The sequence below is a fragment of the Canis lupus genome, chromosome 9, assembly GCF_011100685.1.
Source record: "Canis lupus familiaris isolate Mischka breed German Shepherd chromosome 9, alternate assembly UU_Cfam_GSD_1.0, whole genome shotgun sequence".
Taxonomy (NCBI): Eukaryota; Metazoa; Chordata; class Mammalia; order Carnivora; family Canidae; genus Canis; species Canis lupus.
The window spans coordinates 17,269,803-17,297,211 of record NC_049230.1 but is presented as its reverse complement, the minus strand read 5'-3'; the positions used below and the strand labels follow the sequence as shown (position 1 = coordinate 17,297,211).

The following is a 27,409-nucleotide window of genomic DNA, read 5'->3' as shown; positions in this document are numbered from 1 at the left end:
ACCTGCTGCCAGCCCAGCTCCGAGCGGCCCAGGCCTGGGAGGAAGAGGCTCTCCGCGTGAACAGGCGTTGCCGAGCCCACCCCGGCCCGGCAGTGAGGAGACGTGGGGGGTCAGGACCTGAGTGAGGTCGCAGCTTCGTTGTGGGGGACACACCAGAGGGTGAGTAGAGACCGAGGTCGCACCTTGTGCCGGGCTTTGCCTTCACTCAGTTACCCCTAGTGGAGAGCAGGTGCCTCCTGCATCCAAACAAGGTCCGTGGCCGAGAAGGGGCGTGGTGAGGCCGGGAACTCGGGACAGTGACGTAATGAGGGGACGGCAGTGACTGGGCTCCGCAAGGCAGACACACGGCCTGGCGGGTGGGGCGGGGGGCAGACAGGTGGCTGCGGTGGCCCTGGGGGGCAGGAGGCTCGGGGCCCACCTCCCAGAGACGCCGGAGGCCCAGGCCGGGGGTGGGCGGGTGTCCCCACGAGGCACGAGTCCTTACAGAGAACGGGTTAGCCCTAAAGTCCCAGGTCTGTGAGGTGGCCAGAATCGTGGCTGCAGTTCCAACCTTCAGAACTCAACAAAACGGGGCTTCCGCGGGGCAGAGGGAAGCCCCTCAGCTCAGGACCCCCACCCTGCAGGGAAGGAGAAGGAGGCCAGCACTGGGGACACAGGGTCAGTCCTCTCGGAGGAAGTGATCCGCAGGGCGCCGCCCACCACCGCCCCTGCTCCCAGCTCGGAGGGGGGCCTGGAGCCCCCTCCCCCCCCCCCCCCGCAGGTGCCCCGGGGGGCGCACACTGACCCGCAGCGGACCCGGGCCACCCAGCGCCCGAGGCCACTTGGTCCCAGTTTGCTGCGGGCAGCCGAGGCAGTTTGCCCTTCCTGCTGCCCTTCCAGGCAGAGAGCAGGGCTCCTCCCCACTGAGTCCCCTTCCCCCCTCCCCCCAGCCTCTCCCGGGGCTCCCCACCCCCCGCCCCCGCCCCCACCCCCACCCCAAGGTTGACGTCGGCCCACGGCTCCAACAAGGCACCTGGTTTCAAATCCTTTGTTGCTGCCGCTGCCTCTGTGACCACCCCCCCACCCCCCCACCCATCCCCGATGGGGCAAAGCAGGGGCACCCCCAGTCCCTTGAGATTCCCCAGAAGCAGCTTTCAGAGCCTCTCCTCCCCCTTCTACTCAGAGGGGGGAAAAAAAAAGAATCAAAAGTAATTGCCCAAGGAAAGGTTGGGTGTGGCCATCTTTTTAAATTGTTTTAAAAATATTTTATTATTATTAGCCCACCCATCAATTTGGAAAGATGAAATTTGCTTTTTCCCGTCACTGATTTTGAAGTCCCGAGCCAGAGCCGAGCGACAAAAGCAGGTTAAGTGATTAACCGATTAACCGGTCTGTGAGGAGCAGCTGGGGGAGGGCAGAGGGCGAGAAGGGCCAGATCATTATTCTTTTTTTTTCCACACTCTCTTCTCTCCACGATCATTGACCGCCCCGGGGGCCTGATCACAAACCCTGCTTGGCCAGGGAGGCGGACACTTCGTCGGCTAGCGTGGCGAGCTGGGGCGAGTCGACCATGTCGATGCTGCCCGTGGAGGACACGTTGCTCAGGTGCCGCGGAGACGTGTCCCCGGACACCACGGGCGACTTGTACACGATCTCCGCCCCGTGGTCGGTCTTGGCTTTGGCGTTCTCACGGAAGGTCAGCTTGTGGGTTTCGATCTGGAAGAGAGGAGGCAAGGGGGGGTGAGTCAAGGCACGGAAGGCCATGGGCCTGGGTGGGAGGGAGCCGTGGTGGCCGCGGCGGGGGGACCGTGGGATCGCCTTCCCCGAGAGAACACCTGCACAGGGCTCCTCTGTCACCTGCCTGGCGGCCACCCACTCCCCTTCTCCCGACGCAGTGACCATGGTTGGTTTCTCGGGCACCCTTCCAGAGCAGGCGAGTGGGTACGTAAAAACCACCGTGCGTGTATGTTTAATCCACACAGTAACCATATCCACGTGCTTTATTTACACTTTGGGCTTTCGACCTAATACCTCCTGCTGTCAGTACCCGCTGTCCCCGATGCTAGCTGACGGGCGCACGGTATTCCACGGCCACGGGCCAAAATGCACCTGCTCCCCCACGGCGGTGGATGGCTACGCCCGCGGTCCCCGTCTTTCGCTATCACAAACACGCTATCACCGTGTCTGAATGAATAACCTCGTGTGTGCATCATTTCACGCTGAAGCGTGGAGGAGACGCCGGAGAAGAGGAAGGGCCATCCCCCGAGTGGCTGCGCGCCAGCCAGGAGCCCACGCGTTCCTCCCCGGCCGCTGCCAAGGACTGGAGGTGGCAGCGACTGTGCGCCGCGCCGGCAGGTGCGCTAGAAATCCTGACGTGATCAAGTCCTTTCTCAAGTAGAGAAGTGATGACATAATCAGGGGTCCGGAGGTCTTGGCTCCACGGATGCCCGGGACACTCAGGGAGGATTTGCCAGAGGCGTGAGCAGCTCATAACAATTCCTGATGAGCCCCCGGGTGGCGGACGAAGCCCTGGGCCCGCTGCGCGTCTGGGGAAGCCAGGAAAATGTATACACGTGTGCTCACCACCCACGGGTCTTCCACGCGACTTCAGAGGTCCGTGGGCCTGGGTAAGGAGCCCCTGTTGCAGGGGGCTTGGATGTGGGTGGAGAGAGAAGCCGAGGCTCCCATTTAAGCTCTACGCTTATTCTGTCCATTTTGGTTCATTGCTTTGCAAAAAGAACCTCGCCATATCGCTGTATTTGAAAGGCCGTTGGGACGTAAGCTTTGATAGGAACATTAATGTTAGTGTCTTGTAAAAGCTTTGTTCTTAAGAGGTCCTGGGAATGTCCCCAAATCTCCCAAACTGGAAGGAGCTCAGGCAGCAGGGGTCCCGTGCTCCACTGCTCCACACATCAGGAAGTGGGGGGCTGAATACGAGGGGCGCTCTGGGATCAGGACAGTGCCTTTGAGCGATGGGCAGGGTGAGCCAGCACAGAGGGGAGTTAAAATAGAAGTTCAGCGGGCAGCCCGGGTGGCTCAGCGGTTTAGCGCCACCTTCAGCCCAGGACGTGACCTTGGAGTCCCAGGATAGAGCTTGGAGTCCCCACATCCAGCTCCCTGCGTGGAGCCTGCTTCTCCCTCTGCCTGTCTCTCTCTCTCTCTCTCTCTCTCTCTCTCTCTCTCTCTCTCTCTCTCCTCTGTGTGTGTCTCTCATGAATAAATAAATAAAATCTTTTTTAATAAAATAAAATAGAAGTTCACACTCAGGCCTAACATTCTTAGACGGCTACAGAGTACCAGGAACCTTCTAGAACATGGTCTCGTTTGGATCTCCCCACCACCCTGGCGTGTGGATAGTTCTGTCCATTTTGCTGTGGAAGGATGAGCTGAGAGCACTTGCCCATCCTGCCCAGGATCACACCTCCAAGCGAGTCAAGCCCAAAGCTTTCTTTAGGACATAGAAGCTTCTAGAGATGGGTGGAGACCTTCCCTCACCCAGGAAGTCACCAATGCCGAGGCCTTAAACCAGGGAGGGGCAGGTGACAGAAGCTAGCAGAGCGGCTGGGCCTTTGCAGAGAACCTTCTCCACAGTCGCAGAGAACTGGGCCCTTCCCCACTTCCCTTGAGGTACGCAGCCTCCCGGGCCCTCTCTGACAAGGGACCCAGGCGCTGAGAAATATTCCTGCACCTTGGAAGCTGAGTCTGTGGAACCACTTCAGGTCCACCTTGGGGTCGAGGGGCCGCATGGGGCACTGTCGCAAGGTCATCCACAGCCCCATACCTTGTCCTCCGCGCCAGCCCACAGCTGTCGGGGAGCTCGGCTGGGGATCAGGTCTGTCCCCGGGCCTGAGTTTGCAGCCTCTGCTGTAAGACCAACCCAGCAAGTGCATCTCCCAAACTGCACCATTGGGCTTTCACCTCAAACCCAACACGGGGTGTGTCTGTTGAGAAGGAGGCCAGGCGAAGAGCGGCGGCAGCATGTGCCGGGAGGTGGGAGGTGTGGTGACTTGCAAGCCCTGGGGCTTCCTGGCCCCGCCCAGCAGGGGTGACAGCTGCCACCTCCAACCAGCTGGGCCACCTGAGGCAGCACCCTTTCTCCTGCTGGGCTGGGTCCCAGAGCCCGTGCCCATTCTGGGAAGCTAGAGGATACTCCTTCTCCTTCCACTCCTGCTCTGTCGGCTGCTGGGAGGCACCGCAAACTGAAAAATGAGCCACTTTCCAGAACTTCACGGCTGCTGTGAACCCTCCTGGGGGCACTTTGGCTGCATTTCTGCAAAAGAGAAGTGCGGCCACCAGCCCACATCCTGTGATGCGCCCAGAGGGAGCTTGCTCAGGGCCACCCGTGCACTCATGTCCCCCTCCCTCAGGCTCACAGGGTGAGACCCTGGGAGACTCCAGAACCTGCGGGGATGGCCCAGGGCCTCAACCGTCCGGCAGCCTCCCCAAGGACATTTCCGCGCCAGACAGGCAGGGGCTCTGCAGGAACCTGGATTTCAGCGTCACTGTTTTGCTCTAATGCCTAGTGACCCATTTAGAAAATCAGGTTAGGTTCCCATGACTTGCCCGTGGTGCACTGGGGCTGGCCTTGGGGCTGGCTGCCTCCTTTTGTGGACGCTTGCCAACCACAGGGCCATCCTGCTATCACCGAGGACAGTGACTCTCACCTTTAAGGGCCTGGAAGCTGGGGGCTTTAGAAGCCCAGGGTGCTGGAGGGTATTATGCTGAGGGAAATAAGTCAGTCGGAGAAAGACAATTATCATATGGTCTCACTCATGTGGGGAATACAGGAAATAGAGGGACCATAACGGAAAGGAGAGAAACCGAGTGGGGAAAAATTAGAGAGGGAGACAAACAATGAGAGACTCCTGACTCTAGGAAACAAAGGGTCGCTGGAGGGGAGGGGGCTGGGAGATGGGGTGACTGGGTGACGGGCATCAAGGAGGGCACGTGATGGGATGAGCACTGGGTGTTACACGTTGGCAAATCAAATTTAAATTTTTTTAAAAAGGGGAAAGAAACTCCAGGTGCCCAGTAAGAATCTCTGGGGTGGGGCGGGGGAGGGGCACCAAATCTGGTAAAATTCCCAGGTGTCTGCAACGTGCAGCGAAGGTCAAGACTCACGGACCTGGTTGCTGAGAATCCACATCAAGCTGATCAGCGCAGGCCCCTGAGCTTTCCTTCCCGGGAACGCTGCGCCAGACTGTCCACCCCGCTCCATTCACAGCCACAGCCACGCAGCTGCCTCCCCGCCCCCTTTACCTTTTTATTCCCTCCGCCAGGGACGTGGGTGATGTTGTCCAGGGACCCGATCTTCGACTGGACTCTGTCCTTGAAGTCCAGCTTCTCAGATTTGACTTCCACCTGACCGCCTCCTGAAACACAACGCACGCAGGGCGCCTTGAGGGAGGGCGGAGCCGGTGATGCCAGGGAGACCCAGCCTTCATTGGAAGGTGTTCTGGGCACAAGCAAGACCTTGCAGAGGGCCTGACGGCAGTTTGCTCCGCCTCTCTAATCAAGCTGGGTGTCAAATATTTGCTCGACAAATTCTTCCTCCTTCGTTAATGCACAGCTCGGTCCAAGAGGAACCCTTCCACACTCTAAACTGATTGGCTTCCAAAGAGGGAAGTCTTTCTGCGTCAACCTCCTGCAAGCCACAGCCCTGCAAGATCTCAGGATGAAGCTAAATGGCAAAATGCACCGCAATCAAGGAAGGGCCCTGACCCTCCTCCCTCCTCAGACACCGGGTGCCGCGCCCCAGTGCAGGGGACACAGCTCAAGGAAGAGACCGACAGCATTCCTTTCTGGAGAAAGGACAAAGCTACCCAAGAAAGCTGCTCACAGTAGTAGGATGGTGGCACCAGGCGAGGGATGGTTTTCACTGGGAGAGACTAAAGACTCCCACGACGTGTCCCAGGGAAGCCAGAACATGACGACACCCATCCCCGGCTTCCGTTTCTACCTGCCTTCTCGCCGCCCAGCCTGAACCAGGCTTCGGGCAGAAGTCGCTGCTCGGGACTCCCAGGGGCAGGGGGTGTTGGGCTCCATCAGCGCTGGGCCATCATGGTAGCGGCCCCACCGGCCCCACCACTTTCCATTAAATAAAAGTAGTTCATTTCGTCACCTGCACTGGCCACGTTTCCAGTGCTCAACAGCCACGTGGGGGTGGCGGCCACCATACGGGACAGAGCAGGTCTAGAACACTGCCATCACCACCGAGAGGCCTGCAGGTAGCTCGGGGCTCCTCGGGGTGCGGGTGGGGAGGAGAGAGGCAAGCAGGGCAGAGCTCCAAGGGCATTTTCTGCTGAAACAGAGTCACAGCAGGAGCCTGGCAACGGCTGGTGCAGTTGGTGAGGCGTCTCCCACGTTGGCTGCGGGCCAAACCGGAACAGTCCCCAGCCAGCCTCGGGAGCCAGATCGGGCCCTCCCCACATGCACCCACCCGGAGAACCACGAGTTCGGGGCCCGGAGCAGCGTCCGCCCTCCCTCCTCACTCAGCCCTGGCCAGCGCGGTGCCCGCTCGGGAGGAGACAGGGCAGCCGCCCGTCCCAGGGCCGGCAAGCTCCCCCTGCGATGCTCCCCTCATCAGCCGGCCCCCCAGATCCTTCCCAGCCACCTTAGTAGAAAGCACCCCCCACCCGGCCCAGTCCCGGTGCTGCCCACCCCCCGCCTCCGGCCTCCCTGCCTTCTGCAAGGCCTACCTGGCTTATGATGGATGTTGCCTAATGAGCCGCACTTGGAGGTCACCTTGCTCAGATCCACTGGTTTGTACACTATTTGCACCTGGAGGTGAGAGAAGACAGCGGGAGACAAAGAACAAAATAGGATGATTTCATCGTGGGCGTCCCGGTGCGAGAAGCAGCTGTGCAGCTCCGGCCCTCAGGACGGCTTCCTGTCGCCCGAGGAGCACGCCCTCCGCACCGTGGGAAACTGGGCTTGGGCTTGCACCGGCCCTGCCCAGGGCAGCGGGGACCTCACGAAGTAACTAGGGGCCTGGCGTGCCCTCCGTGCGTCCCCCGGGGGGAGCAGAGAGTCTGTCATTGCGCAGGGCCCACCCCGTTGGTTGCAAAGAGCCACGCTTTCCCCGACATGGAACGGACATCACACTCAGTGGACACAAGAAAGGGACCACGCGATCCGTTAGTGCGACATTCTGGAAACCTCGTTGGAAAAGCCGGGAAGCTTGTGTCTGCTGGTGGCTGGGCCCCGAGGAGTCGACGGTGGCTGCGCCTGCTCCCCGGGGAGCCTCGCAAAGCCCGCTCCGTGGCGAGAGTGGCGGTCAGCGAGCAGGGCCCGAGCACTCTGGCAGCTCGGAGGCAGGAGCCAGCTGGCGCCTGGACACACAGTGTCCTGGACATTTCAGTTCTTTAGCCCCAGGAGCAAAGCGACAGGAGGAGATGGAACCCATGGGTCAGTCTGGTGAGTGGGAGCACACGGACACACACAGGGAGGGGAGGCTCCCCAGAACCAGCAGGGGGCTTGGCTGCGCCGCCCACCCTCCAGAGAGGAGTGACAGTCCCCGCGCGGCCCACCAAAGCCATAGCTGGTGGGGGGGGGTCCCTGGATGGTCACCAAGGGACCCTTCCCAGAGCCTCCAGCAGCCACCTGTGAGGCCACCTGTGGGAACAAGAGGCCAGTCACCACTCCCTGCCCTGGAGTTACTCAGGAGAGAGATGGCCTGGAGCCAGAGAACCAGAAAAGAAGGAGGGAGATCTACTTCTGTCTAAATCGTCTGGAACAGTTCCAGATGATTTTCATTAATTAAAATCATGCTGGCATTTGTTTATTGATGGACAGTTGATTGAGGGCGACAGGCAACGGCCTGGGTGTGTGGGGTGAGGCGAGGGGAGTGCACAGGAGGCAGCCTTCACCCCGTGAGGGTGAGCAGGTGGGGAAGGAAGGACTCTGGGAGTCAGGTCTGCGAGAAAGAGGGCTCCGGGCCAGGCACCGGGCAGAGAGGTGGGAAGGGGCCACGGAGCCCTTCCTGGGATGAGCCAGAGGGAAGTAATGTAACCCAGGCTTCCTTCTCCGCCCCAAGCCTGGATGAGGTAACAGGGTGTGGAGGAGGAAGGAATGTGGGAAGGCAGAGGGAAAAGGATGGCCTGAGGGTAGGAGCCAGGCCGGGAGGTCAGGTGGCCTGGAGGCTGGGGAGGGAGGGGGCCAGGCCCTGGAGTGGAGCCCAGAGCCAGCCACGAGGTGGGGAGTGTCCCAAGATGGACAAGGAGCTCAGTCTGCCTGTGGGGGAGTCACCACCAGGCTAGGGAAAGCAGAGCCATACACCAGAGGCTGTGGCCCAGGCCAGGGGTCCGGAGCCCCCAAGACACCTGAAGCTGACATCACGCGGGTGCTTGGAACCCCACCACCTTCCACCAGGAGAAGAGCTTTCTGCGAAGGCTCCTACTGCAAACCTGCAGTGGCCACTCGCCAAGGACAATGCTCAGGGCCAGCCTGAGAAACCCTGTGGCTCTTCGCCAGGTCAGAGAGGCTAGCCGTTGAAGGGCAGAGTGCAGGACAGACAGGACGTGCCCGAGGAAGTCCCCTGACGTCCTGGGCCCTGGCAGCAGCAGTGGGAGCGCTCGGTCTGCGCCCAGCTCACGCCCGAAGGAGCTGCTGTCTGCGCCCCCGGACTGCGCAGCCGAGGCCTCCCCGTGCAACCTCCACCAGCCCGCCAGACCGGAGTTAAACCGGAGAGCACGTGGCCTTCCCTCTCTGGCCAGAGCCAGGTCTGCAGTGACACCAGAGCACCCGGAGTCAGAGCTGCAACAGCAGCCACACTCGGCCTGGAGCCCACGGGGGTGGGCGCACCTGCTCTTTCCTCCCGGTGGCAGCAGCAGCGGGACAGGAGGGCAGGGACTGGGGACACACAGGGGACGCTGAGCAGACACTGGTGAGGAAGCGTGACTGGAGCGCCATGCAGCAGCCGCCGGGGAAGCACACGTTGCTCCCTCCCGGGGACCAGAGGGCTCAGCGGCAGGGCAGCAGCACATTGCGAGAATAAACCCTTGGGGCTGGACGCAGAGGTGGGGCCCAGGCTGGGCGTGTTCTGGGGACAGAGCCCCCAGTACCCCAGGGCCAGCCCTGCCACCACCAGCCAGAGGTGGAGACACCTGCTCTCAGAAACCGTCCCCCCACCCAGGGGTGGGCCTCGGAGGGGCTCGACCCTCCCGCTTGGATGTGGCTGGGGAGCGGGAGGGGGCTGGAGAGAGGGGGAGCCAGCCCCAGGATGTCCCCTCTGGGAGGGTGGCGGCAGAGATGGGGTCAGTAGGTGAGCAGTGAGGGTGCCAGCCCCAAATCTCAGGCTCGCACCCGCTGGGGATACCAGGGGTCCCCAAGACATTGGGAGGAGGCCAAATTTAAAGGGGTGCACAGCAAGATTTCTTGGTCAACTCCCAACGGCTGTAGGCAGGGCCCCCTGGTCACGCGTGGGCTCTCTGGCATCGATGTCTCTGCCGGGTGCGGCAGGTTTTACCCCCGAGCCGAGGCCGAGGAATGTGCTCAGCCCTTGCCAACGCGGGACACAAACGTGGGCAGAGACTGGACCTTTGCTGCCCTGAGGTAGGACAGTAGACCTTGTGTCCGCTCATCAGAACAGATGCGCCAGAGCCGTCTACAGAGCCGTCAAAGTGAGCCTGCCCTGCGGATGGGGAAGGTGACAGCCCAGGGCCGGGTGCCGCCACCTTCAGCCCAACCTCCCACGGGGCTTCCAGGAGCCCGTGCGGGTTGTCGGGTTGTCGGGTCTCGTCGACCAGGGTATTATGCGATGCGGACCCGGCCTCCGGCTTTGGGTCAGAGAGAGGCTCGGTCATCTTCCCTATCCTGCCCCTGCAGCCTGCACAGGCCACGGGCACCCCCAGATGCTGGGGCGCTCCTCCGAGAACAGTGGGCACAGCTATGGGGGAGCCTGGGCTACAGGTACTGGGGACACAGCTGGACCCTGAACCGGAGAATGGTTTATTCTCTGCAATGTCTCGCAAATATATACACTCATGCCACTTCTTACAAACCAGAATCAAAGAAGGGCGCAGGGAAAGTGTGAAAGTACTCACACTGCCGCCTCCTGGCACGTGTTTGATATTATCCTTTGAGCCACACTTGGACTGGACGTTGCTAAGATCCAGCTTCTTATTAATTATCTGCACCTTTGATAGCCAGAAAAAAGGATGAGTGACACACCACACCCAGCTCCATCCGCTCTGCACTCACAAACTCCCCTTTGTGGCTTCAGGGCGGGGAGAGGAGGCGCCAGGCTGAGGGCAGGAGGCCAGAGTCACACCTTCCCGGGGGAGCTGCCCCAGGGGACCGTCCAGAACCGAGTGACGGGGGTGGGCGCCACCTTACAACACTGGGTTTATAAAGCACATCCTCGGGAGGCAATTCGCATCACGCGAATCCCCCCGTCCCGGCCCCCCCAGAGCACATCTGAGGTCTGTAAACCGCAGCTGAGTGTCCACCAGGTTGGGATGGAGTGAAATGTGCTCAATTATGTAAATGAATAAATAAATAAAAGGTCCCATCCGTGTCCTCATTCACACACCTGCCAGGCCTGCCTGAACCGTCACGAGACCTCTCTGTGGCGGTCCTCAAGCCTGGGAGGCACTGAAAGAATCATCACCTGCAGATTTTGGTTTTGTGTTTTAAATCCCAGACCCCCGGGATGCCTGGTGGCTCAGGGTGGGATCCCGGGGTCCGGGGATGAGTCCCACGTCAGGGCTCCCTGCATGGAGCCTGCTTCTCCCTCTGCCTGTCTCTGCCCCCCCCCCCACTCTGTGTGTGTGTCTCATGAATAAATAAAAAAAAAAAATCTTAAAAAACAAAACAAAAAAAAGACTGAAATACCAGACCATCAGAGCACAGAGAAGGGCAGTTGGAAGATTCTGTCTTGTCTGCTAGAGCAGTGGTGCCATCTTAACCCGGGTGCCCTTCCCAGCACGAGCTCCCTGCTTGAAAACAAAGTGCCTGACTTTCTGCTCAGCACAGAGAACAGCCACCAACTGGGGTTCCCCACTCAGAGCCAGCACTGCTCCCTGAAATTCTGCAAATGTCACCAACACCTGCATTGTGGCCTTTGTGAACACCAGGTGGTGGCCACTGCTCGGGAGACTCAGGGGACTCAGGGTGGCTGTGGCTGGGCTTGGGGGGGAGGGTCCCAGAGCTCTGGCCTGGCTCAATGGCGGGGAGAAGGGTCCCAAACTCTGACCCAAGAGCCAGAGACAGCCATCAAGGGGTTACAGGTCCTCTGCGAAATGAGGAAATGAGGACAAGATAGCAAAATTTGTCCATTTTACTTTAAAAAAAAAAAAAGATTTATTTATTTATTTATTCAGAGAGAGAGAGGCAGAGACACAGGCAGAGGGAGAAGCAGGCTCCATGCAGGAAGCCCGATGTGGGACTCGATCCCAGATCTCCAGGATCACACCCCAGGCTGCAGGTGGCGCTAAACCGCTGCGGCCACCCGGGGCTGCCCTACTTTTTTTTAAGATTGATTTATTTATTTATTTATTTATTTATTTATTTATTTATTTATTTATTTATTATTTATTTTTTTATTTATTTATTTATTTATAAGATTTATTATGATAGAGAGAGAGAGAGAGGCAGAATCACAGGCAGAGGGAGAAGCAGGTTCCATGCAGGGAGCCCAACATGGGACTCCATCCCGGGACTCCAGGATCTCACCCTGAGCCAAAGGCAGGCACCAAACCGCTGAACCACCCAGGGATCCCCTCCATTTTACTTTTTGGTGTTAAAATGGCCTTTCCTTTATTAAATTGTTAGTTATTAAATTGCATAGATAGCATATATAGTTATCATTTATCTATCAGATAGTTATATAGTTATCATTTTTAGATGTCCTTAGCCTGACAAAATAAAAACAAGGTAATCCTGTCTTGGACCCCATCCCATTGTTTTCCTCAATTTTACTGGTCTGGATCTAAGTACCCATTAAGTACACACCTACCCCACCTTTTTCATTCCTTTTTTATGTTCCTTTAGTTTTTTTTTTAATTCTCATTAGAAAAATAATATAACAGGGGCACCTGGGTGGCTTACTGGATTAAGTGTCTGCCTTCGGCTCATGTCATGATCCCAGGGTCCTGGGATTGAGCCCCATATAGGGCTCTGTGCTCTGCAATGAGTCTGCTTCTCCCTCTCCCTCTGCCTCTGCCCCTTCTCATACGCTCTCCCTCTCCCTCTTTCTTTCAAATAAATAAAATCATAAAAAAATAAAAGTGACATAACATTGATTTTGAAAACCAGATTTCAAAAATTTCTTTTTCCTATCACCCTAACACAACCACAATCACATTCTGTTTTGTTCCCTTGAAGTCACATATCTATAAAACTACCATCATGTACCTACAAATGGTAGTAATTTTTTAGGTACGCTTCCATATCTTTATCAAGTACCATCATCTAAGCATTTGTCTTGCCTACAGTCATGAGGAACATTGTTTTAAATAATATGTCATATTTTGTGATATCTGTGGGATCCAATATTTATTTTATTTTATTTACTTATTTTTTCGATATTCATCTTAAATAACAGAAACTGCCTCACCGTGAACATCTTTCTGCAAGGAGTTCTTTCCATACTGTGAATTATTTTCATAGCAGAGTCCCAGAGGTAGAATTTCTGGGTCAAAGTTATAAATACTCTAAAAATTCTCAATACAATTCTCCAAGTGGCTTTCTAAAAGGGTCAGATTAAGTTACCCCATGAACACCATCAACAAAGTCAATTTTACCACATGGCTACCAGCATCGGGCATTTAAAGACGTGGTTTGCCTTCTTTGACAAAATAAATGGGACTGCATTGTTGGCTTATTCTGCATCTTTAAAATTATTATTACAAGGTTGGCCCTTTGCCTCCTTTTCACTGGTAGATGTATTTTTTTTTCTACAAATGTTTATATCTCTATAGACTCTGTCATTTCTTCTCTGGTTTTTATTTTTTAATTTTTTTTAAGAGAGAGAGAGAGAGAATCTTAAAGCAGACTCCATTCCCAGCATGGAAAGAGCCCAATGTGGGACTCGAAAATAAAATCTTTAAAAACAAACAAACAAATGAAACTGGGTAAATACCTAATTTAGACTCCATGCCCAGCATGGAAAGAGCCCAATGTGGGACTCGATCTCACAACCCTGCAATAATGACCTGAGCTGAAATCAAGAATCGGATGCTTCACTGACTGAGCCACCCAGGCGCCCCTCTTCTCTGATTTTTAAATGTAAAAACCACCGCTCAGGGACACCTGGGTGGCTCAGTGGTTGAGTGTCTGCCTTTGGCTCAGGGTGTGATCCCAGGGTCCTGGAATCGAGTCCCGCATTGGGCTCACTGTGGAGAGCCTGCTTCTCCCTCTGCCTGTGTCTCTGCCTCTCTCTGTGTCTCTCATGAATAAATAAAATCTTTAAAAACAAACAAACAAATGAAACTGGGTAAATACCTAATTCCACATCATCATCCTCATCTGCCATGCCCCCAATTTAGTGACGAAGAGGCCATTTGAGGCCCAGAGAGTTCAGCGACCTTCTCAGATCAGTGGCATTAACTACAGGCTAGCTCTGTGACAACAAAGTCTCACCCCAGCTGTCCTCAACCCGGGTGTCTCATACACCAAGTACAAACAACACTCTCTCTTGGTTAACACTGAAATTCTCTCCTGCTAGCGAGGAGATGCAGTGACCTCACCTCCATCCAGGCTTGAGCAGGAGCAGCAAGTGGGCCAGGCTTTCTCACACTGTTTCTCAGGGGCTTCCTACCACCCCTCTGTACAATGTCTGTGATTTAGTTCATGCCACCCTCAGATTTTAAGGAGTGGGACCTGAACTCCTTCTGCGGAGATCACTACTTTCTTTTTCTTTTCTTTCTTTTTTTTTTTTTAAGATTTTATTTATTCATTCATGAGAGACAGAGAGAGAGAGAGAGAGAGAGGCAGAGGGAGAAGCAGGCTCCATGCAGGGAGCCCGATGTGGGACTCGATCCTGGGTCTCCAGGATCACATCCTGGGCCAAAGGTGGCGCTAAGCTGCTGAGCCACCCAGGCTGCCCAGATCACTACTTTCTACCAGCGTCCCAGACGCTGACTCGCCTGCTTCACCAAGGAACTGGAGCAGTTTAATCTGAGAAAACACACACACGCAAACACACACAATACTAAAACAACAAAGTTAAAAGGATAATGGTAAAAGAAGGAGAGATCATCAGGAATGACAATTAGATTGGTCATTACACTTAACCCTGAGCTTCCTGGAAGCCAAGGCAAAAAGGGAAACATGATGAGCAACATAAATATCTGACAAAGAAAACTTACCAGGTTTGCAAGGAACATAACCTCGTTTTCTGAACTAATCCATTTAAGAAAGTCATCAAATGAATTTAGTGACATTAAGCAACAAGATCTGCAACATATGTAGAAATTTTTTTAATGTGGCTTTTTCTCATTCCGATCCCACAAAAAAGGCAGCAAGTTTTTGTGTGTGTGTGGTTTTTGGCAGCAGACATAAGGATGTTTACAAAGCAGACCTGAATTACTGTTAGTTGGCAATTTAAGTCAACATTTTTTACAGAGTGTTAGATTTACAGAGGGGAGATAAAAGGGTTGGCATTATGAAACTAGAATCCTGAAACTTAATTTCTTGGCTAGAGCAACATGGATGATGTTGAGCCTCGGCTCTGGGCAGACAGTGAAAATCCTCATCAAAGGAAAGAACAACGTTTTCCAAGCTCCAAATTTTGATCCAGGGGACTCAGAGTCAAGGGAGAAATTCCTGTGGTCAGGGTTTGATCCGGGAGGAGAAGCTGGGGTGAGGCAGCTCCACTCTGGTTTGGTCTATTTCCTTGAGGACCTGAAGTGGCCCCAACGCTCCCCAGGCCTTGATCTGATTCTGTGTGGGCTCAGAGCTCTTGAGGTGCTCCCGATGGCTCAGTTCTCCCCCTAAGAGCTCCCAGACTGGCCCAGCGTCCACCAGCTGTCCCTGGCAAGGCCTGTCTCTAGCATGCCCTGGTGCTTGCTGGGCCCAACTTGGCTCCACTAGGGTCAGCATACCCGGTGCATCTTTAAAATGATGGTATTTACAGCAGATTGATCGGAGATACAGACGCTGTGCACAGGGAGAGGTGCCCAGAGGGCTTTCCCCGGAGAGGGTCCCAGCCTGGTGCCATCCAGGGCCTGGCCCCTCAGCTCAGGTTCCGTTGAGTCCTTGGCCCTGATCCAGGAGAAGCAGACTGTCCCAGGTACAAACGGACTTAACTTACTCCACATAAATGTTCTACATGCGTGCTTTTAAAAATGAGAACTGGGACTTTGTTACTACACATAATGAATTTTAAAAATACAGTCTTCAGCGCACCAGCGTGGAGCTAGACGCAGCGCTCTGCTGCCATCTTGTGGCCTCCTGCAATATTGCAGCCCAAGGCCCCAGAGGGTCCCGGCTCCTGGCTGCTTTCCGCCCTCCCCGGGGCCCTGGCATCACCCAGCGACTGGCCTGGATGTTCTCAGAGCCAGCCAGGCCACCTCCAACGTTTGGGCCCCTGTGCCCTTCTCCGGCTGTGACTTTCTCAACCTTGGCAGCCACGAGCACCGCCCAGTTCTGACCAGGCAGCCTTGGCCCTGAGCTCAGTCTCTCGCAGCCTGGATGGCCCCTGGGACCCCGGGTTTCCCTCTGTGCTCTCCACTGAGCCACAGGAGGGCTGCTGAGCGCTCAGCGGTTGCCTTAAGCCCACTGGGCCCTCACCACTGCCTTTCAAAATCTTGTGTAAATGAATAAAACTCCAGCCTAAACCCATGTCCCGCGGCCACCCCAGCTGGTGCCAGTTCTAGATTTTTTTTTTTTTTTTTAAGATTTTATTTATTTGAGAGAGACAGAGCAAGCATGAGCAGGGGGAGGGACAGAGGGAGAAGCAGACTCCTCGCTGAGCGAAGAGCCCAACATGGGGCTCCATCCCAGGACCCCAAGATCACGACCTGAGCTGAAGTCAGATGCCACCCAGGCACCCCAGTTCTGGCTTTATTTTGCTTTTAGTTTGGACATCTCTAGGATGCAGTTTCCCTCTGCCCTCATTCAGCCCTAGCACTGCCCTCATGTACTGCCCTCATGTACCTAGCACTCTGTGCAGGGGCCTCTCCTTGCAAAGACCGATGATGGTCCCAAAAAGGTCTGTCCTGTCTCCTCTGACTTGTTGGTGACACTTCACATCGTGGGTGACAGTCTATAACACAGGTGACCCTCAGTGTGGGGACCCTCCATGGTGGTGGCTGCTGTCCGCTGCATATCCTTCCCCGGCCAACCTGTCTCCTCTTTCCTCTTTTTCTCTAGGCTCAGGGACAGGAACTGTCTGCACAGAGCCTGGCACTCAGAGATGCCCCAGAAATGTCAAGTGAATGAACAAAGGACAGGAGGAAGGAGCCAGCTTTGGGGGCTATTGTATGTCCTATTGCACTGGTTGTGTTTGTTGAATTTATTTCTGCTTTTACCTTTGCTTCTGCAATTTTTTTAAAAGATTTTTATTTATTCATGAGAGACACAGAGGCAGAGACATAGGCAGAGGGAGAAGCGGGCTCCCTGCAGGGAGCCCAATGTGGGACTCAATCCCATAACCCCAGGATCGCGCCCGGGGCCAGACGCTCAACCACTGAGCCACCCCAGCATTCTTATTTTTTGCATTCTTTTTTCCCCTTCACTAAAAACATAATTGCTACGCTGCAGCCATTTCACTTTTTTTAAATAACAAAAGCATTTAAAATGATGAATTCCTTCCAAATTCAATTTGAGGGCACCTCCACAGGACATATGGTGTTTGTTACCAGTGCACATGGAAAAGGCGTTCTTCCTTTTAATTCCCAAGTATTCGTGGTAATGCTGGTGATACGTACACAATCAGGTTCTGGTACTTGACATTGAGGTTAGGGAACAGACCAGTGCAACTGCTCTTTCCCTATATTTATAGGTATTTTTCTTTACAGACTGTATGGATTTTTGGCATAACATCTGATAAATCTTCGATCATACAGCTTAATTCCTGGTATTTAAAAATTCCCCTTCTTGGGCTGCTTGGGTAGTTCAGTAGGTTAAGCATCCGACTCTTGGTTTCAGCTCAGGTCATGATCTCAGGGTTATGGGGTCTGAGATCTATCCCTGCATCAAGAGTCCTGCATTGGGCTCCCTGCTTAGCAAACAGCTTGCTTCTCTCTCTGCCCCTCCCTCTGTTTCACATTTTCTCTCCTTCTCTCTCTCTCTCTCTCAAATAATCTTTTTAAAAAAATTAAAAAAAATAAAATTAAAAATTAAAAAAATTAAAATTTCCCTTCTCAATCACATGGACTTTTTATGCCCTTCTATTTTTTGCTTTTCTGTCATCTACTGTTACACTTCCAGTTACAATGTATTCCTATCCATGTTTTTCTGATTAGAAATGTATTCATTGTAGAAAATTTGGGAGGAAAGGGAAAAACATGCAACCTCTATGAGCCACCACTGGCATTTGTCATAGTTTCATTTTCTCTGTGAACTTTTTATATCAGTAGTAGGCAAAACCTGAATATTTCTACACTATTAATTTTGACTTCATAGTATAACATTTACAAATGTTTATATTTACAAAAAATTTTTTCAAGGTATTTTTCATGGGCTACGTAACATTTTATAGTATGGCACCACCATTAATGACCTCTCTATTGTTAGGCATTTAAACTGTTTTGTTTTGCAGTTATAAATAAAACTCAATGCACACTTTTGTGCTTAAAGCTTTTTCTGAGTTTTGGGTTTCTTCCTTTCTTCGATTTTAGAGTACAAAGCACTTCTCTTGTTCTGTGTGAGGCTACGGGGACCCAAAGATCTCAAGATGACCTTCAGCTGAATCCAGAGGAAGGAGACCCTTTGACAGATCACTGGTTTAGCAGAATGAAGTTGTGAAAACTATGGACATTCCTTCTTTAGGTACAAAAGGACTGTACTGTACTGATGTGCCCTCTTCAGGATGAAAGGATGTCAACTTCACATCACTTACACCTGCAGTGGGTAGTTTTTTTTTTTTATTTTATTTTTTTTAATGTGTTTGGAATGCTGGTTCTTTGTTTCTGTGTCTGAACACCTCCCCACCCAAGAATAGGGCTGGGAGAAAGTCAGGGCAGGGCTGCAGGACACAGGGGGTGGCTTGGGCTGGGAATGAGCTGATGGAGGAGGCAGGTACTTGGCATCTGAGAATGGACAGGGTTAGGACTGCAAGAGGAAAATCAGTCATCAGATCCAGGGTGCACAGGAGACCCTAGTAGAGAGTTGAAGCCAGAAGCAGCAAGTGAGAATCTGGGGATGCTGGGTCTCAGCCGGGACTGCAGGTTGGGAACAGCTGGGAAGGCTCCCCGGGAGATTCTAATGAGCCTGGGGAAGGCTCTGGCACTAGGATTTTGAAAAGAATCCCAGCCCCAGGTGATTGTCTTGCAGTCAGGTAGGAGAGCTGCTGCGGCAGGGAGGTGGGGGGCACAGGCATGCCTGGTCTGGGGTGCTGGCCTTCCTTCCCTTCTCCCCGCAACGTTTGGTGGATTCAGCTGGTTCTGTTAAAGTGGCCGAGTGACTACCAGCATTTTCCTTTAAGAACAATTTTGTTCTGGACTCTTCAAGCAATCCCTGCTCATAGTAGCAAATCATGAAACTAAGAGCAAAGGACAGAGCAACAGAACACAGATCTTTTACGTTTTTTTCCAACCACTGATTTACATTGATCCTCGGAGGTTTTCGGTCCCTGCAGGTTTACAAACTGGACCCTCTTGCTCCTCCTTCTTCAGTATGACCGGCTATTCAGGGGGCTGTGTTATTCTGCAGACTCACAGCGCTGTTCCTTCTGCAGCCGAAATAAGCACCAACTGAGCGCTTACTGTAGGCGGGACACTAGGGGAGGGCACAGGGCCCCCAGGATCTCGAGGAGACCTCAGGAGACCTTAGTCCTGGCACTTTAAAGGCATTTTTCCATGGATCCCATGTGCCGCTTCTTTCCTGTTTCTTTTCTTTTTTCTTTTTTTTTTTAAAGATTTTTTATTTATTCATGAGAGACACAGGGAGAGAGAGAGAGAGAGAGAGGCAGAGACAGAAACAGGCTCCCCGCAAGGAACCTGATGCGGAACTCGATCCAGGATCCCAGGATCAGGGCCCGAGCTGAAGGCAGCCGCTCAACCCGCTGAGCTATCCAGGCGTCCCTCCTGTTTCTTTTCTCTTCATTTTCCCTGGAGATTTAGTGTAGCTCTGGTAGGCTGAGATTTTCTTTGTTTCAGACAATTTTCTCAGTTTTCCATGGGACTTAAGGAAAGCTCCTCCTGTTCCTTTTGCCACTTCCCTGTGTCTTCCTCCAAAGAGTCCTGAAAAAGTTGCCCTCTCTTTTTTAACCCTTCAGCAAATGTGGACATATGTGTGCACCCAGCATGGTGAGGTGGAAATGGGGGTGAGGCGCCTTCCCCCTTTCCTCTCTGAGCATCAGATCACTGGTCCCCATCCACCACACTCCTCTTCCCCCACAGATAGGGCACCCCGGGTGTGGGGGGCAGATTCTGGCCCCAGAAGAGTCCTCAGTGGGAAATGCTTAGCCCTGGCACTGGGTTCTCTGCAGAACCGCTGGACCTGGGCCAGGGGTGCCCACACTTGCCAAGTCAACCACAGGGGAACTCAGGGCTCATGGGGGTGCAGCCTGGGCTGGCAGGGGTGCAGCATGGCTGATGGGGGTGCAGCCTGGCTGATAGGAAGAGGTGGGCGTTTGCTGGTGTGTGACAGCCCACAGGTTGGGGGATACTGATGATGAGTTTCCCTCTCACAGTAATGAGTTGTCATGAGACACTGGTCACAGCCACACAATCTTCTTGTCGGTGCAGAGCTGGCTGTGTGGGGTTTTGTTTTTCCTTTTTCAAAACAAGGGGCAAATGGTCCCTCTATGCTATGAAAATTGGGCCCACAGGGAACACTCAGTGCTGAAAGCCGGTGGGTACATCCCACCACCTTGGCAACAACCTCTCTGCAGGTCCTTGGCCCTCAAAGCCTCACAGAGGGGTCGATTTCAAGCCAACACCCCAACTGCCCCAGAGCTGCCCCTTCTGGAATGAGACAGGCATCTTTCCAAGGAGCAGCCAAGGCAAACACCACAGAAAAGTAAACACAGGCCCAGCGCCAACCCTGTGGACCAAAGACCAGTGGCCATGAGCCCCAGGGATCTACCCTGGGACACACCCAGACCTCCCAAATGGGCAGGAGTCTTTGGGCCCCAAGGATGAGAAAGGCCAGGGGGAGGCTCTGAGGCTCCATGGGGAGCAAAGCACAGGGCGTCAGTTAAGGCACCAACATGGACAGAAAGCCCTGAGACACCCTCCCTTCGTGGGGACCCAGGCCCCAGCCAAGAGTGACATCAAGAGTAACAAGGGCCCCCGCTGTGGAGGAGACAAGTGGTTCCAACTGATTAAAGGGAAATGTTGGCTCTGGGTTCTGTAATGTTCCCCCAGCACAGCAGGAGGCTCACTGCCCCCCAAAAGGCCCAAGCCCAGGAGTCCCAACATATCTGTGCTCCTAAGAGCAGAGTCTTGATCCTCTCTACTCCACAGCTTCCACCCTTCTCCCTTCTCTACCTCCCCCCCCCCACAACTGGTGATACGTGGGGCAGGCTGTTAGCGGCTGAACTATGTCCCCCCAAATTCACATGCTGATGTTTTAACTCCCGTTGTCTCAGAATGGGACCATATTTGAAGACAGGTCTTTAAAGAGGTGGGCCATAATCCAATATGACAGGAAGGAGAGACTGGGACAGAGAGGCACCAAGAGAAAAGACCACGTGAGGACACAAGAAGGCTGCGATCCACAAGCCAAGCAAAGAGACCTCCATAAAACCAGGCCTGCCAATACCTCGATCTTGGACTTCTGGCCTCCAAAACAGTGAGAATATACATTTCTGTTACGTGACCTTAGGCCTTTGGAAGTTCACGTTTCTCCACCTTTAGGAAACCCAACAGTTTCCGGAGCACTCACTTGCCCTGAAGAACAGTTGTTCAAAATAGCACCCCCAAATTCTCCCAGAACCAAGGCTTGGAGAGAAACCTGAAAAAATGTAAATGTCCAATGATCGCCAGAGACACTCACCTATAGATGGGTCGTGTCACGTTCTAAACGCAAGACAGGTTGGGGAACCTCTGTGGGTGCCTCCACTTTGAGAACTCCTCAAGTCATGGAGAAACAACCAACCTCATAATCTCAGATACTGTCTGGTCAGCAGAGACCAAACAGGGAAGGAAAGAACCAGTGCTTTCTCTCCCTTGAGCAGGGCGCTCACGGCGTGGTGGTGACCCCAAGACAGAACTGAACCATACCGTCTTTCCTTGAAGAGATCCAGGAGGGACCCAGGTGCTGTGTGCTGCCCCAGGTGTGGGGGGACCCACACCCCTCCTCCCAGGGTCCTGGGGCCAGCACGCTCCCAGCCAACCCCTGCGTGTGCCCTTACCTTCCCACCTCCTGGCTGGTGCTTCAGGTTTTCAGTGGAGCCGATCTTGGATCTGACGTTCTTTAGGTCTGGCATGGGCACAGGGGCGGTCTGCAGGCGACTCTTGGCTGCAGACGGCGACTTGGGTGGGGTGCGGACCACCGCCACCTTCTTGGGCTCCCGGGTGGGTGGGGTTGGCAGGGACGGGGTGCGGGAGCGGCTGCCAGGAGTGCCTGGGGAGCCGGGGCTGCTGTAGCCACTGCGATCCCCAGATTTTCCAGATTCACCTGGAGAGAGAGGAGGCAGTGAGGCCGGTGCTTGGGGTGAGTGGGAGCTAGAAAAGGCCTCAGGGGCTGCTGCCCGTCCTGAGGGCCCTCTCCCAGACTCAGGGCTGGTGAGGCAGGTGGGAACAAGGTCAGGAAGCTCAGCTAAGCCAGCAGGAGGCTGCCCCTGGTCTCATTTCTAGAGAAATGTCTCTTCTTCCAGGCCTTGTTGTGTAGGGACAGAGACTCCGTTTCCCAGGGAAGCAACAGAGTGGTCACCAAAGACCCTTTCCCGAGGGGACCAACTACCCCATGGCCCTGGGGTCAGGGCACAGAGTCCAATGAGCCATGTGGTCTCAGATGAGTCACTTTCCCTCTCTGAGCTTATGGGTCTCAGCTGGAACCTGGAAATGATCACAGTGGCTGCAGGGAGGGAGGCCAAGCACGGATGCACGTAGATGTGCTTTGGAAAACTCAAGTGCAAGTCTGTGTGGCTTTTCCCTGAATAAAGGTGACATGGTGACAGGACCAGGGGCCACCTGTGTTGGATCTATTAGATCCTTTACCCCTTGGGTGAATTCTAAGCCACTCAGCATGTTGAAGGCCCCTTTCCCAGCAGCCCCCTGCACCCCCTTCCCGGCCCCTCTGTATGTGTGCTCCAGGATGGCAGGCCTGCTCCGTCCGAGTCCACCTGTCCTGAGCTCTCCAGACAAGCCACAAGCCATGCCACCTCGGGCCGCCCTGCCCTGCCCTGACCTCTCTGAGAACTCCCTTCCCCCTACACTGATGCATGGTGGAACCTGTACCTTTCAAAAATTCCAGGAAGGCGGCTGGGGCTGCTCTTTCCCCAACAGACTCAGTCCTGGGCTCCTTCTCAGGCTTCCATCCTGCACTTCCCAGGGCCCCATACACCCTACAGTTACTATTCCATGTACCCCATGAAGCGGCATTTCTCCAGATGTGGCCCAGGGACCCCTGTGTCAGAATCTCCAGAGGCTCAGGTCAGGACCGGGACCAGGAAGATGCAGATTCTTGGGCCCATTCCTGGTGTGGGCTGCGGCCCCCACTACTGGCTCCTCTCAAGTTCCCTGGGAATTCTTGAGCATCCTTGAGTCTCAGAGCCAAGGGACTGGATGCTGCGCCCATGGGAGGGCCTGGTTCTCCTCTGCTCTGAGCTCTACTGTCGCCTCCAAGCTTCCTGGACACCCCGGGCTCTGCCCCAGGAACCAAACAGGGACCTGCAGACCCCAACCTGGAGAAGGGTGGCCCCTGGTTGGAAGCGCTGAGCAGCAACAAAAAGGCAACTTCTCTCATCAAGAGGAGAGTAAGCACTGTCACTTGCAGAGCTTGAATTTCCATGTCTGCTGGATGTTCCTAATGTCGTCAAGCTCAAGTCCTGGCAACAGGACTAACGAAGCTTTTTCTCCTTTTCCACATAGAGAAACAACAGACAGGGCCTCTGCTCCAGGCTCAGCACCCCTGACCTCTGCTCCTGCTTCCAGGCACACAGGCTGACCGCTGGACTTAGGGCGGCTACAAATCCTTTCTGTGCCACTAAACTGCAGATTGACTTTAGGCAAGTCACACAACCTCCTAAGCCCGTGTCCTCATCTGGAAAATGGGGAGCGTGGCCACAGCCTGCAGCGCCAATTTGTAGACTGGATGTGGTATCAGTGAAAGTGTCCAGTGCAAAGTAGGGAGTGCTCACAGGGTGTGTGTTAAATAAATGCCAGCAAAGGGGTGCCTGGGTGGCTCAGTTGGTTGAGTGTCTGCCTTCAGCTCGGGTCATGATCTTGGGGTCCTGTGATGGAGCACCGCATCTGGCTCTCTGCTCGGCAGGGAGTCTGCTTCTCCCTCTCTCTGTGCACGCTCTCTCTCTCAAATAAATAAATAAAGTATTTTTAAAAAATAAATAAATGCCAGCAGGAATTTCCCACCCACACCTGGGTCCAAGCCTCCAGTACCCACAAACAGCTGGAGACATGCTTCCTGCCCCCTCCCCCCCAGAGCCTTGGCACAGGGACAGAAAGGTCCATCAGACAGACGGCATCCGCGTAAGCCACACACAAGAGGAGGGGCAGGATTCCGATGGTTCTGGGTTCAGTTTCAATGTGTGAAACCCACGCTTCAGCACAGGTCCTCTCTGCTCTCCAAACCTGAGCCACACACAGCCACACGCGAACAGCGAGTGCCCCACTGGGCAAGGCAGCCCCAGAATTACCTCGCTCGGATTTTGCCCCCGCAGGGGGTGGTTTTCTCTGCAATTGCTTGGTGGCTTAAAAAGAAAAATCCACAGAAAGCCTCATTATAATCAAGCTTAAACAGGGCCTCGGTGAGCTCTTCTGCATGCTGCAGGCACCGGCTAGGCCAGACGGCAGAGGTGAGCCAGGCGGGGAAGGTGTTCAGAGAGCAGGTGCCCTGGCTGGCGGGAAACAGGGCAAGGTGGCCCACAGAGATCTGTCCACCCAAACACAGGTAAGATCCAAAGAGAAGTGCACATGCTTTTCCCAGTTATGACTTCAGTTGTGTGAGCTGGCTTAGCGCCACGTGAGGAAAAGCAGGATCAAAATCACTTATAAAATCCAATCACAATTCTGTGAATTACCATTGTATCATAGGAATTATATACAGGAAGAAACCATCCAGTGGCCAATCATGAGCAGCCATCCTTGCAGCCACCACCCCAGGGCAAAGGAGGCAAACACCACTGCAAAACATGCAGACAAAGGGCTGTGAGCTGCTGCTCTAGGGCCAGCGCACAGCAGAGATACCACTGAACTGGTCCAGGGCTCTCAAGGCCTGTACAAGATCCTCAGGTGCCTGAACACCACCCCCAAAGCCAAGGAGGGCCAGATGCCCCCTGCGTTGTGCAGAAGCCAAACCCCCTTGCCTGGGACATGGCCCTCTGGGGCACTGGGAGGGAGGAGCTCAGCCTGACTGTCTCCCATCCTCAAAGAGGGCCTCTACTCTTTACAGCCCCACTGGGAACAGAATCACTCCATGAAAGCTTGCCTGATACTCAAAACCACCTGGGTTTTATTCAAAGGAGTGCAGGAAAAAAGGCACAGCATGCAGGTGCTCAGCCGAGATGCTCAGGTCCTGCCAAAGTGCTCACTCCAGCAAGTCCTGCTGTTTTCAGAGACACAGAGCCACCACACATCTCACTTGGGGACTGAAAAACACCTCCCAAGGCCCCAGGACTTGGGGTCCGAGAAACTCAGAGCATCCCCCTCTCCCGCCACTCATTAGTCACGCGGCTGCATTCTCTTCATGCTTGAAGTGAGCTGCTTAGACTTATTCGTGCAAATGCTTAGGGCCTTTCGTCATTGCTCAAAAGTGGAGATTCGATCTCTACCTGGTAAGATTGGCAAAAGGATTAAGAAGAAAACGAGCATTCTGGTGCTTAGTCAGCTACTGGAAGTGATTAATTGCCAGGGGTCTTCAAAGAGGAGGATGGCACCTACTAAGAGATTCCCCCCAGCCCTGGATTCCAGAGAACATTCCTCTTACCGCCCGGTGGGGTCTTGGGGGAGGGCGTGGTTTTCGCTGGAATCCTGGTGGCATTGGCCTGGCCTTTCTGGCCTGTAAGGGGTCGCTCCCCGGGGTGTGGCGATCTTCGTTCCAGTTTTACCATCAGCCCCCTGTCAACCGAAGCACGGTACAGTGGTTTTTACGACTGGGAAAGGTTACTATCACCTAGAATCAATGCCAGCCCCACTCAACCTCCTTGACTCAAAACGAGGCTAAGATCGGAATGACCCTTTGCCTATTACTAGATGCAACAAATGTCTTCCACGACGTCAAGGGTTCAAGGGACACACAAACCCATGGCTCCACCCAAACACCAAGCGCCCTGACTACCGTGTGTTCCGAGAGGAGCTGCTCACTTGAGTTCTCACCATGAGTTGTGCTATTGTGTTTTATAAAAAGGTAACAGAGCTTTTCGTGATGATCGGGCTCATTATCGGCCCGGGGCGCTCAACGGGCAGGACCTTCTGTGCGGACAGCTGCTTTTCCGACTCCATGGGGTTTATCACACTGATGGGGGGTGGTTTCACCAGAGGCCCGTGGAAGACACCGATGAATCTGATCGCGGGTGCTGGCAGAGCTGGGTCATTCTTTTGTTCTCTCCCAAAGAACCCTTAGGTTTTAGTGACTCCTGAGCATGCTAAGAGCCCCTGGCCAGCACCAATCAGCAAACGGGCCAAAGGCTGCGAGCCGCTGGTGCCCAAGCAGTCCGCTGACAGGGCTCAGTTACCGGGTGTGACCTTGACACATAACACAAACTCAGAAAAGAAACTGACATTCACCAGGAATCACAAGATGGTTCAGGGGGGAGTGCCCTTGTGGGACAGGCACTGCCACTTGGTGCTGCATCAACCCCCATCGGGGCCATCTGGAAGCACTCCCAGTTACCAAAGGCACTCGGTTAGGCGGTGATTTTCAAACCAGGGCCCCCTCGGGTGCCGTGGGGGCTGCCATGAGGGAGCTGAGCAAAATAGTACCATGCCCCCCATTTCCCATTTCAACCAGAACTGTCCTTGTTCTACGTGGTGCTTCTAGGTAATAGCTTATCTGAAGGAAAGTCTCTGTCAGAGGCTCAAAACAACATACATCTGAAAACCGTACTAGAGCAGCCTGATTCTTTTCAAAGGTGGTTTCCTTACCTTGGCTTTCATCTCCTTTGCTCCAGAACTGCCAGTTCGGGGTGTGACAGAAGAGACGTGTTTAGGAGAGGAAGATGACTCTGGGCACACGGCGGGGCTGGAGGGTTTGATCAAAGGGTCTGAGCTACCAGGAGTGGGGCGTGTGGGGCTAAGGCAAGGCCTATTTTTCAGGGTTTTAGCAGAGGAAGGTGTGGATGTCTTAAACATAAACATAAATAAAATCAAAATAAAAGTCAGCACATGGGGGAAGGAAACAAACTGAAAAAGGATAATAACTAAAAATAAACAAGGCAGGTAACAGCTTAAAGCAGTGATCTCCAAACTGTCTGCATCACGTACCCCTATTCATCCTTCTTATCCCTGACGTCCGGAAGTGGCTACATATCCTAATGCCCCTGTAGTTATTTATCAGCTAAGTACATATACTACAATGCCAACATATGATGTACATTATAAAACCTATAGAGGACAGAACTTTTAAATGAGAGGAGAAAAAAAATGGATAGAAGTTTTAGAATGTTCTTTAGCTCACTGGATCTTCTTGTGCTGCACCCCGCCACTTTGGAGACCACTGGTTTAAAGGTGTTTCACGCCCAAAGAGTTAATGAAGATCGCCAAAGCATATGATTTGTAGGATGTTTTTCAAGAAAACATCCCCAGTGTGTCATGGGTCAGAAGGGCCCCGCTTTCTGCTAAATTCCAGGTGAGGAGCTCCTGCTGTCCTGCTAACTCTTGGCCTTCTCCTGCCACACCGAGAGTATCATACTTGCTAAAATCAGGATGGTGCCTATCCACGTCTTAAAGATCCTGCCTTATACCTTAGGTTACATGTGCACACATACGCGCACGCACGCACACACACACACACACACACACACTTACTGATTAAAGCCTCAAGCAAAACTAACCATAACCTTCTCTGGTAAATCCTAATCTGGCCAACGTTCACTCTTGAACACATTCTACCTTAGGAAATAGCCTGGAGGAGGGTGGCTAACCCAACAAGAGGTGGTAGTGCTGGATGACCTCACGGACCGAGCTGTCCCTTTGCGGACAGG

General features: G+C 53.9%; 1 protein-coding gene across 1 annotated transcript in view; it reads right to left on the bottom strand.

Annotated features, from left to right (window-relative positions):
• Positions 1-1,227: 1,227 nt before the first annotated feature.
• MAPT (microtubule associated protein tau) overlaps positions 1,228-27,409 on the bottom strand; it is a 46,269-nt gene continuing 20,087 nt past the window's right edge. Inside the window, 8 exon segments of the mRNA NM_001110801.1 lie at positions 1,228-1,695; positions 5,239-5,351; positions 6,678-6,759; positions 10,023-10,115; positions 21,443-21,708; positions 25,195-25,269; positions 25,271-25,325; positions 26,352-26,549. Coding sequence (NP_001104271.1) covers positions 1,480-1,695; positions 5,239-5,351; positions 6,678-6,759; positions 10,023-10,115; positions 21,443-21,708; positions 25,195-25,269; positions 25,271-25,325; positions 26,352-26,549 — 1,098 coding nt within the window. The 3' untranslated portion in view covers positions 1,228-1,479.